Here is an 11711-nt window from a genome sequence, read left to right as displayed (position 1 = left end):
GACCACAATCCATATACTAATTCTGATAAGTACTATTTCTTTAGTTTACAGCTTGCCTACCCAAAAAAATAAAAGATTAGGAAAGTGGGAAACGGGGCCGGAGGGGGACAGCTCGCTGAGACGGGGCATACTTTGGCCCGAAGCAACCGGGAGGGCCGTCTCGACACCCAGAACCTTCCTCTACCACGTAGCATAATCTGGAAAGCACTGATGATGCGGCGCCGTTAAACCTTTGCCACGTTACCAGAGAAAGGAAGCTTTGCAGAGAATATCTCCGTCTAGACCATACGATATAAATAACGGGCGAAGGATAACCCGTAGAGGGTTTGCTTGTTTTGCGTCCTCGTCTTTATCTTCTTTTCTCTCGTTTGCTTCTCCTCCTCAAGGAGGAATCGGCGACGTCTTCACCTCCTGGGAAAATCCAACTGCTCAAGGAAAAGAAAACAAGATTAAGAGAAGAGAGAGAGGTATTTGTTCCAACTTCCGAGTCAGCATCTTCGGTCATGCCTTCGTTTTCAAACGGGCTGATCAAGCCTGTAACGGAGCCTCCTCATAGGTACTCTCTCTCTCTCTCTCTCTCTCTCTCTCTCTCTCTCTCTCTCTCTGGGTTTTGTTGCTTCTTAGTTGGGGGTGGGGGGTTTACACGTTTATGTTGTGTGTTTATTTGTTGGGGTGTTGTTTATTTGATGAACTAGAAATGCTTGTGCTTTTCTTCTGATGTGGTTTTTTTAGGATTTTGGTGAATTGGTGGTTGGTTTTCTGATTTGTTTTGTTTGTTCTGTTTTGTTGCTTTTGTGTTCATGCTGGTGAGGCGATGGGACAGGGCAATGAAGGAGCATGCTCTGCGTCGCTTGGGGAATTAACGGCGGGCCGGCTTGTGTTGGTGTACTTTTGTTTTATTTAGGGCATGAGAATGGCGATTCTGGAGGTTGGCTTTTGTGTGTCACAGTCTGAGGGTAGAGAATTTTTATTCCTGTTGTGGTGCTACCAAGTGACCATTTTTTTCCTTCTTTCCTGCAATTCTCTTGGCCTGGTTTAGGTTTTGTTGGTGCAAGGAGTTGGAAGACTTCTTTCGTCATTCCACCTTTATTCGTAATTGCTCTCTCTCAAAAAAAAAAAACAGAGGCCGGTTATTGTCTCCAATTCCAATCTTGGTTAATCAGATTCGAGTTGTTCTGCACAGGCACCGATTCAAGTCTTGGTTCTGATTTCTAAATGGGGTATAGCGTTCAACCCTGAAGTGGGACTGGGGGTTTAGGGTGCTAAGTTCCGTTACTATGTTCTATTTGTTTGGCAGCCAATCAGCATTTCTTAGTCAGGAGTTCATGGTTTCATGTCAATGTTCGGTTTGGAATTCGGAATGGGAGTTTAGGGGGATTAGTTTTCCTACTTTGTGATGTTTGTCTTTGTCATTGGCGATGATTTTTGTGTCTTTCCCGAAGTTGGAGAGAGGGGGGGGGGGGGGGGGGGGGGGGGGGGTATGTATGTTAGTTTGTTTGGGTCATTTGTGTAGGTCCGAAGTTGGAGAGAGGCTCTCTCTTCTCTCTTCTCTCTTCTCTCTACCCTCTCCCTCTCCTCCTCCGGCTTGTTTTGGTTTGGAATCTGGTTCATTTCTCTGTGTTGGGTACTTATAATCTCGTGTTGATTTTTGTAGTTTGGTGGTGCTTAGTGTTGTGACTTTCCTTTTTCACGTCTTCATTGCATTGCATCCTTTTGTTCAGGCCAAGTGAAGATGATCATTGATAATCTTTGGTGACTGATATCAACTAGGATCCAATATCTGCTAGTAATTGTTGGGAGACTCATATGACTGAATATCATTGCTGAGTTCCCCAACATTAGCGTTTTTAAGTCCCCTGATTCTTAGATAGTATGCCAATGCAGTGCTCTTCTTGAAGATGGTCTTTTTGCAGTACTTGGCTCTTGTATAGTTTTGTCCGTTTGAGATAACGGTCCTCATATTCTGTTCTTGTTAATAAAGTTTTTGTAACAATAGACGAAGGCAGGAAATTGAATTGGTACCATGACGTTGGCTTTTGGAAGAGAATTGCACTATTATATGGAATAATGTTAGTTTTGGTGTCAACATTCTGTGGCAGCATCTTTTGTCTTGGCCTAAAAGAAAATCTGATGAACGTCACATATAGGCCAAAATGACTACCTGACAGTGTGAAGTCGTGCATGCATGAGATGTATATTTAGGCACGGAGAAGATTTAGAAAACAAGAAGAAAAGAAAAATTGTGAAAAGAAGTATATTCTGTTATTGTAGGCATTGTGTGAAAAGAATTGGATTCCAAAATTTTTGTTTTTTTATGCACCTTGTTGTGGAAACTATTCCTCATGAGTATTATTCATTCCAGGGCTTATGCTTCAGACCATGGCTCTTACCTACAAGGATATGATATGCCTTTGAACTGTGTCCTGTTTGATAAGATTGTCTGAGCCATTTCATCTTTGTTTTATGGTATTGTACATTTGATAAGTTTATAATTCTAACTACCCTGTTGTCAATCGAGGTGTGCATGTAACTGTGGCTCTCTTCTAAATTCTAGTGATATGGAATTGGTACCTTCACTGCAGTCTCTTACTGTGGTGTTACACTCACTTTGGCTTCAATGATTTGTTGGTTGCTTCTTGTTGCATCTGCTGAAACATTTTCTTCTTTTGACCAGGAAACGAAGAGTACGCAGCAGGCGCCATTCGGGCGATTCTGTGGCAGAGATTCTTGCAAGGTGGAGGGAGAGAAACAGACTAGCAGAGGCCTCGAAAGATGGCAAACGGATACGGAAGGCTCCTGCCAAGGGCTCCAAGAAAGGTTGTATGACTGGCAAAGGAGGCCCAGAGAACCCTAACTGCATTTATAGAGGAGTGAGGCAGCGGACTTGGGGAAAATGGGTTGCAGAGATCAGGGAGCCAGACAGAGGGAGTCGGCTCTGGCTTGGTACATTCTGCACTGCTGTGGCTGCTGCTCGAGCATACGATGAAGCTGCGCAAGCAATGTATGGCCCCTCTGCTCGTCTCAACCTTCCAGGCTCAACTGGTTCAAAGAGTTTGTCCTTTACATCACAGACACAAGGAGAGGTGAGCAGCTATTCCGGACAGGACACAACATCGCAAGAGTCTGGCTCGTTGCTCTGTTCGTCAATGACAGTTAGTCGTGCTGATCTTCCTCAGTCAGCGGGTATTGTCAGCTGCAGCGGCACAGCCAATGAAGAGAAAGCTGGAATCAAAGAAGAGAGCAGGATCACACCGGCAGATCATGTGCATGATCAAGAGAAAACTGACTTGGCTGAGGTGAAAAAAGAGCAGGATCATGAACCTGCATTGACGCAGAATAGCTTGCAGGATTTACCTGTACATGATGCTATGTTTGATGTGCAGGAGCTGTTGGATATGTTGGATGAAGAACAGAGTCATGGTGAGGCCCAGCGTGGGCTCGCTGATAATGCACTGTTGATGAATGATGCTCGCTTGGGGGGTAACCTTGAAAGCAAGCAGCTGGAGTTCTCAAGTCCAGCTGCTTTATCGTTCCAGCTGCACAATCCAGACGCTAAGTTGCTCGGCAGCCTGGAACATATGGATCAGACTCCTGTTGGCCTGGACTATGGGGACTTTGATTTCGTCAAGCTGGAAGAAGACGTTCTACTCGTCAGACCCTTGTATATGGAGGCACTTGACCATGGGGTAGGCCAAGTGGAAAGCCTGGGACAGGACTACTGTAATGAAGGATTCATGAATGGAGGGTTTCAAACACCACCCTACCTATCTCCCTTGTTCCAATGGGAAAACAGGGAGCTGTATGCCAAGCAAAATGGCACCAAGGATCAGTAGCCTCGATGTATGCCAGGTGGGGTGACTCAAAGATGCTGTAGGGGAGTGGTTGGATGCTGTTCCAGAGGGGTGGTCAGTGGTGAGGTTGGAAGATATTTTATGGCCCGCTTTGCTTTCTACCGGTGGTTCAGCAGGAGAATGAAGGTGATTAGCTGCTTGAGGAAGTGGATTGATTCTTTATAGGTGGAGGCTCTGTACACTATAGATAAGCGTTGGTGGTTTCTTATCCAACACAATTTGTTTTCTTTTCCTGTTCTGTATGGTATGAGATAGAGGTTCAGACTCTCTTATGCTGTAAATACGTTCATTCTTTTATTTATTTTTTTTCTTTGGCCCCGTGTACATAGCAGTGGTGTTCTGAATACATTGTGATTAAACACAGACTCTCCTGGCATGCGTTTGAATATGTTTGCATGTTGGTCCGCGTGGTCAGCAGGGTGGTTGTGAAGGTGCCGAGGTTAAGGCACTGGATCAAATCTCTCTGGCGCATGGGTGTGTGTTGCTTTCAAAGGTGGTCACATAAGGCAGGTGGTCGTCAGACCTCACTCGCATTTTTTCCACGATAAGGGGTTCAAATGGGTTAGATTCGGGTGGGCTGGATTTTGACAGATTCAAATCTGAATCCGAGATGCTAACAGTAGATCTGAATTCCCATCTGGATCTGAATAAAATCCAAAGAAGTTCGATTGAATCTGAATCCAAAATATGTGTGGTAGTATTGGATCCGGAAAGATAGAATAAAACAATGCTATTTACGTGTAAAAACTGCATTTGGGTTGGGTTGGATTTTGGTTAGGATCACCTTCAGATCCACATTAAAATGCTAATTCGGATCTGATCCGATTTTGTAAGTTATCCAATTTGAATAGATCCGAATCTAATCTGAATCCACATTTGGATTTTACTTAAAGCATCTATATCCAAAAAAACATGTTGGACTGGGATTGGATATCTGAATATATCCAATCCGTTTACAGACCTAATAATAAGCTTGCAGTTCAAGTTTCATTCGGTCAAAACACATTTCCTCATTGACCTGATCTAACTTGTAGGTCAAGCAACGTTGCCATGAAATGGAGATGTCTCGTGCCAGTCTTTCGAAACTTGGCTTCATAAAAGGTTTCGGGACAGCAGATCAGGTGCTGACAGGCTGTACCCCAGAGATGAAACAGAGACATCCCCACTTGCCCACCAGGGATGCACACTCGTGGGTTCCCAACTTATATCCTGTCAAGTTGCTGAAGTTCACGAGTTTCCCCTGCTCAGCCCCTACATGATGAGGGGCAGAGCCCTCGTGGGGTGGTGGTTTTGCAATAGAAAGAGGACTTCTTATTAGATATAACCAATTGAAAATGACTACTGTACGACTAAGTTGACATATTTTTCAAAAAGCTTGGTAATTTTTGTTATTCTTTTTATATTCAAATTAAAAAATATTTAATTTTAAAATACTTAAATATATGCACATTTTTTACCAAATATGATTGTTTCCTAAAGAACGGTCTTTGTTCTCATATCTGTATCTCTCTAATCCGACGTCAAAAATTTATGTTTTTATTGTCGTTGAAAAGCTGAGACATCGGCTTATAAATTTTCTGTTTTGATTCAAAACCGAAAATCAGGTTCTCATTTTTTAGTTTCAAAACTGAAAGAGAAACATGCAGACTAGAACAAGTTAACAAGTGTGGCTGCGCCTTTCAGTTTGTTTTATGTTATTTTCTGATCATCTATGCTGAAATCAAGAAAAATGAAAAAAAGAAGACATATTGAGACGTGAGCTTTTCAATGCCATCAAGATCACCTAGATATGATAAACGGTTGAGAAAAAATGTTCTCTAAAAGATAGATTATTAGGTTGTTAAGTCTACAAAAGCATATTTTTATTTTATTTTTGAAACTCAAAAACAAGAACCCTAAAGAGATTTTCAGCTCTAAGTTTTTCAATGATCATAAAAACACAAGTTTTTGACGTTGGATCAGAGAGATAATGATCGGATAACAAAAGCTATTCAGCAATATATATATATATATATATATATATATATATATATATATATATGCGATGTTTTTCCTATATATGTGATTTTCCTCTTATATATGCAATTTTTCTCTTTTATATATATATTTCCTTCTAAACATGTGATTTTTTCTTAAATATAATTTTCTCATTGAGTTTCTTCTATACATGTGATTTTCTCTTAAATATATGTGGAGTCCTATATATGCGATTTTTCTCTTAAATATGTGATTTTTTCTTAAATGCATGTTCTAAGTTTAACAGGATGTTCACACCTATTTCTATATAAAGTTCTGAAGTATATGCAAACTTAGTCAAATATTTGCGAAGTTTCAAGGTTTGAGTTTAACAAAATGTTCAAACTTATTTTTATGTAGGCTTCCTCATTTTAGCTTCATCATCCTCACATACATTTTATGCAAACTTTCTCATTTTATTTGAATTTTCTTATCTTTACATATTTTTATGCATATTTTTTCATTTTATATAGACTTTCTCATCCTTGCCTATATTGTACAATCTATATCTTACAGAAGGTTTCCCTCAAACCGCTCATCAGATCAAGATGATCTTGATGGTATTGAAAAGCTAACATCTCAATATGTCTTCTTTCTTTTTATTGTTTCTTCAGATTTTCAGTAATAAAAAAATATCATAGAATAAACTAAAAAATGACAGCTACCCCTTCATCTCTTGTTTTAAAAACGCTATCAGAGTTGTATTTCAGCATCCATTCCGCGTTTTACAACAAAACATGTCATTGAAAAGGTATTTTTGTCTAATTTTTTTTTCAAAATCCCTTATTTTATAGGTCGAAACATCTTTTGAAGATAGATTGTTCGGTTGTTCTAATCGATAGAGTATGTTTCTATTTTGGTTTTGAAACTAAAAAACAAGAACCCTAAAAGGGTTTTCGATTCTAACTCAAAACATAAAAGTTATACTCGTGTCTCAGTTTTTCAACGACGGTAAAAACACAAGTTTTCAATGTCAGATCAAAGAGATACAAATTTAATAAAGACTCTTATACATAAAAATCACATATTTGAAAAGTTTATAGTAAGAAGTTCGCATGTGCCAAAGGATAAAAAGGCATTTCTAAATCCAGATATTTGCAATTTTGGACATGAGAAGAATATCAAAAATTATATAGCATTTCGAGAAAAGTGTCAAATTAGTTGTACAGTACAGTCATTTTCAATATAACCACCCTCAAGCTGTCCAAAATCTAGAGAAGCTAAGTAACATTCTTCCACAGTTTCTTTGGGAAATCAATGTTATGCTTCCAAGACCGAGTTCACCCGCACTATAGAAAGCTTTCATTAACTTCAGAAAACAATTCAAAAATACCTCATTGGTGATACGCTATTAAATTTCAATGCAAGAGACCCACCTTAACATGACCTCTCTCTCTCTCTCTCTCTCTCTCTCTCTCTCTCTCTCTCTCTCTCTCTCTCTCAGCTGCCACCTTCCAAAGCAACCGATCAGAGAACTCTAAGGAACCAATATTGTTTTCGGAAATCTGCACATCAAGGTCACACAAAATCCGTTAGCCAGGGTGTAACCCAAATCCTCAGTCCACGAAATATCTTCAGAATATTTCTCCTTGAAGTTTGTACACAAACTAAAATGCTCGTCCCTTTCAAGATGATAAGAAAAATATCAATACTCTTGGAGGAAAAATTCAGCCATCTTTGATGTTGAAAGAGATTTGCTGATGCCTTTCAGAAAATATCTTCTAAATTTCCGGACAGGCTAACATTTACATACCATTTCCATTTTAGTCATCACTGTAATGAACAATGCGGACATACAAATAACAAGATAACTCTTAGAAGAGTTTAACAAAGAACCAAGAATTACAAGCACATAATGTGCACAATACACAAACCCACTAAGGGGGAATGCCAAAAAGGCAAATGAAATATTATTGAGAGGTAAAAAGATGAGTACAAGCACACTTACAAGAGGGGAGAGCCCCTCAATTTGTAAAGGAAAACGCAACTAAGAGGGAGCCATTGGGGCTCCCAATATAGTCGTTGGGGAGCCCCAACGACTATATTGGTGGGGCTCCCAATGGTCCCAAAAAAATATAAAATAAAATAAAAAAAGAATACAAAAAAGAAAAAAAAACTAAGAAAAAATAAATGGTGCAGTAAAATTACCAAAATATCCCTATCAGGTATTTTGATATAAATACATAAAGAAGAATATATATATATATATATTAACATCCCTCAAACTTTACGAGGAGAAAACCGAAAGTTTGCTAAGGAGAAACAAGAAGCGAGGAGTCGGAAGCAGTGTGACAAATAGCGCAAGATTTATGAAAATCTCGCGATAATATCGCGAGAAATTGCCTGAAAGTTTAAAACGACAATTAAAAAACATAAATATCGTGATTTAAACGCGATATTTACATTTTAAACGGTTATTTATCGCAAAAAAAATCGTGTATTTTTATTTTTAAATAATTTTTATTAATATTTTCTTATAAAAAAATTTATATTTTTTAATTAATTTTTTTATTGTCGAGATTTTGCCGAAAAAAATATGAGATTTATGGATTTTTTTCAATTTCTCACGAGTTTTTGAAAAATAAAAAATTGCCGATAAAAATGTTTGTCACTATGGTCGGAAGCGCCTTGGTGAAGAAGTCAGCCAACTAATGTTCTGATGTAACAAAAAGTAATGTAATAGTTCTCCTGAGGTATTCATCTCGAACATAGTGACAGTTCATTTCAATATGCTTGGTGCGCTCATGGAAAGTATGATTGCTTGCAATGTAGATCGCACTCTTGTTATCAGAGCACATCTTGGAAGAAGTTCAGATGATGACCTCCATATCACCAAGAAGACTTTTAAGCCATATAGTTTTTATGGTTGTAGTCGTAATGGCATGATATTCAGCTTCAGTTGATGACAAGAATACTTTTTGTTGTTTCTTGCACCTCCAAGAAATAAGCGAGTCTCTTAAGAAAATACAATAACAGTAGTTGAGATTCGATCATTGGGATTACCACGCCAATCTGCATCAGTATAAGCAGTCAAATCAAAAGAGGAAGAGGAGGATAAAAAAAGTTCTTTTAAGATAGTATTCTTGATATATCGCACAATTTTCATGACAGCGGCCATATGAACTATCGTAGAGGCATGATGAAATTGGGTTACAGAATGAACAACATGAGCAATATCCGGCCGAGTAATAGACAAATAGGTAAGTGATCCAATTAATTGTCGATAAGGAGTAGATCATCAAGTAGAATATCATCTTCAAGTCTTAATTTGGCATTTATAACTTTAGGAGTTTCTACTTTCTTATCATAAAAAATCCTCGACTTAGCGCAAATGCCTGCTGCCAGCTTCATTTGGGATAGAATATATCCTCGCTTTGAATAGGCCACCTTAATACCTAGAAAGTATCTCAAAAAACCCAAGTCAAACATATAAAAAAAAATTAACATAGATTTAATGTCATTTACTCCCTCTTTGTCACTTCCTGTGATGATCATATCATCAACATAAAAGAGCAGAATTACAATAGAATCACATGTTTTCTTAACAAAGAGAGCAGTGTCACTATAACAAGAAACAAAACCCAAGTTAATTAGTACATTACTAAACTTGTCATACCAAGCCTTGGGAGCTTGTTTAAGACCATACAATGCTTTCTTAAGTTTCAAAACTTTTCCATTTAAACTCATACCAGGAAGAGAATCCATATAAACCTCTTCACTAAGATCTCCATTTAAAAAAGTATTTTTAACAGAAGCAATTGCAATAAGAGCTCGAACACTTGTCATTCGAGCAACCGAAGCAAACGTCTCATCATAATCTATCTCATACTCTTGTGCATATCCTTTAACTATCAATCTAGCTTTATATCTTTTTAAATATCCATCACTGTTTATTTTTACCTTAAAAACCCATCTACGTCCTATGGGTTTCTTTCCTTGAAGAGGATCCACAATTTCCCAAGTTTGGGCCTTCTTAAGAGCATTGAGTTCATGTTTCATGACTTCATTCCAATGTGCATATTGTTTAGCATCATTATAATGAGATGGTTCATAAATAGAGTGAATAGCTAATAGATAAGTTCGAAAATGTGGTGAAAAGGACTCATAAGATACAAATCTATTTGGTGCTCAAGAAATACGGTTTGACCTTCTTTGAGATGATTCTTCTAAAGACATATTTTGAGAAAAATTATCAAAAGCACATGGATGAGTATTTTAACTTCTTCTAGTATAAACTTGAGTATTATTTGTTATATGCTCATCTATATTTTCATGAGATTCATTTCTTTCATTGTTAAAAATTTGATCATTTTGATTTTTAACTTCATTGAGAGGTTCAATATTCTCAATTGAATTTGATTCAACTTGGCAGGGTAGTAAATCAAATAAGAGTAATCATTGTTTTCTTTTGGCTCATTATTTGCAAAACCATCTTTTTCTTCAAGGAAAGTAACATCTTTTGAGATATAAAGTTTATTATTCGATATATCAAAGCATTGATATCCCTTTTGTTTTTCACCATATCCTAAGAAAACACATTCAATAGCCTTCGGGAAAAACTTATCATTTTTGTGAGTAAGTACATAACATTTACAACAAAAAATTCTTAGCCTTTTGAAATCCGGAGACATATTATAAAGTTTTTCAAAAGGAGAAACATTTTTTAAAGATGACAGAGTTCTATTAATAAGATATGTTGAAGTTAAAGCGGCTTTGGCCCAAAAAGATTTTGGAATATTTTTAGAAATTAGAAGAGTTCTAGTTGTTTCCATAATGTGCCTATGTTTTCTTTTCACAAGACCATTTTGTTGTGGTGTGTTAGGACAAGATCTTTGATATAAGTTTGAAATTCATTTGACATATATTCTCCTCCGGAATCGGATCTTAGAATAGACAAATTACTTAGAAATTGATTTTTAATCATTGCATAAAAATCTTTAAAGATGGAAAACACTTTGGATTTTCTACTTAGAAAGAAAATCCATGTGTATCTAGTGAAATCATCCACAAAGATTACATAATATGAGAAATCTCCCTTAGACATGATAGGAGAAGGACCCCAAACATCAGAATGAACTAATTCAAACGGTCGTATAGAGACAAACCTTCTTTGAGGAAAAGGAGTGGCTTTTGATTTACCAAAGATGCAATCTTTACAAGTCATAACTTTTTCATTATAAGTTTCCCAAAAAGGAGAAGAGAAACATCTTTGAAAAATTTGGATGGCCAAGTCTCTTGTGCCAAAGATTTATACTTTTGATATTTACAAAATGACTTGGATGGTAGTGTCAAAAAATCCATGAAATACATATCACCCCTCCTATGACCTTGCCCAATCAGCTTCCCTGACTGAAGACTCTGCACGATGCAATCCTTAGGTGAGAAAGAGACTTGGCATCCTTGATCAGTAATTTGAAAACAGAAAATAAGTTTAAATTGATTTTTAGAACCACCCTTACTTTTGGAACAAATAAATTTTGAGAATGTTTTAAATCAAGTGTTCCAATGTTTTCAATTTTCAAAGAAGTCCTATCGGCCGTTGAAACATACGATGTTATGGGAATAGAATGAACATTAGAAAGGGTGTGTTTATGAGCTGTCATGTGAAAAGAAACACCGGAGTCCAACATCCACATACCTAGAAGAAATGAAGAGGTTGCTATAGCGGCACCCGAAGTAGAGGAACACTTAAGAAGATGTTGAAGTGCCTCCGAAATTTGATTTAGAGTGTCTTTAATGTCTCCTCCATTGTTGCTCACCTCTTCTTTATTTTGGATATTTTCACCAACTGCGGCCATTTTTCCTTTGAGCTTAGGACAAACCGGTTTGATATTACCTTGTTCA

The 11711-nt window shown here is 37.5% G+C and overlaps 2 protein-coding genes across 7 annotated transcripts in view; one reads left to right on the top strand and one right to left on the bottom strand.

Annotated features, from left to right (window-relative positions):
- The first annotated feature begins 288 nt into the window (after positions 1 to 288).
- On the top strand, positions 289 to 4169 carry LOC149821110 (dehydration-responsive element-binding protein 2C-like). Of its 5 annotated transcripts, none has more exons than XM_089983243.1 (3): positions 340 to 556; positions 2675 to 3296; positions 3384 to 4169. In XM_089983243.1, exons 1-3 carry the CDS (start codon positions 504 to 506, stop codon positions 3831 to 3833), a joined length of 1125 nt encoding a protein of 374 aa, XP_089839369.1. In that variant the 5' UTR covers positions 340 to 503; the 3' UTR covers positions 3834 to 4169. The 5 variants fall into 5 exon arrangements, with proteins under 5 accessions (XP_089839367.1, XP_089839369.1, XP_089839371.1 ...); XM_089983245.1 differs by adding an exon at positions 812 to 928 and having other exon boundaries at positions 499 to 556; positions 2675 to 4169; XM_089983241.1 differs by having other exon boundaries at positions 289 to 556; positions 2675 to 4169.
- Positions 4170 to 6985: 2816 nt separating this feature from the next.
- LOC149821109 (uncharacterized) overlaps positions 6986 to 11711 on the bottom strand; it is a 49139-nt gene continuing 44413 nt past the window's right edge. The window contains exon 2 of one of the 2 annotated variants that reach the window (XM_089982527.1): positions 6986 to 7372. The gene's annotated coding sequence lies outside the window, so the exon portion shown is untranslated. The remainder of the gene's footprint in view (positions 7373 to 11711) is intronic. The other variant, XR_016426459.1, reaches the window with a different exon arrangement.

Source organism: Nuphar pumila, chromosome 12 (assembly GCF_984573655.1).
Source record: "Nuphar pumila chromosome 12, dmNupPumi1.hap1.1, whole genome shotgun sequence".
NCBI lineage: Eukaryota > Viridiplantae > Streptophyta > Magnoliopsida > Nymphaeales > Nymphaeaceae > Nuphar > Nuphar pumila.
The sequence above is the reverse complement of the archived record's forward strand: the minus strand, read 5'-3'. Positions and strand labels throughout refer to the sequence as shown.

Bases quoted from the DNA above. Each gene is read 5' to 3' on its own strand.
- LOC149821110 (XM_089983241.1), top strand. From the start codon at position 504: ATGCCTTCGTTTTCAAACGGGCTGATCAAGCCTGTAACGGAGCCTCCT. The intron at 557-2,674 runs GTACTCTCTCTC...TCTTTTGACCAG, and splicing joins GTAACGGAGCCTCCTCATAG to GAAACGAAGAGTACGCAGCA.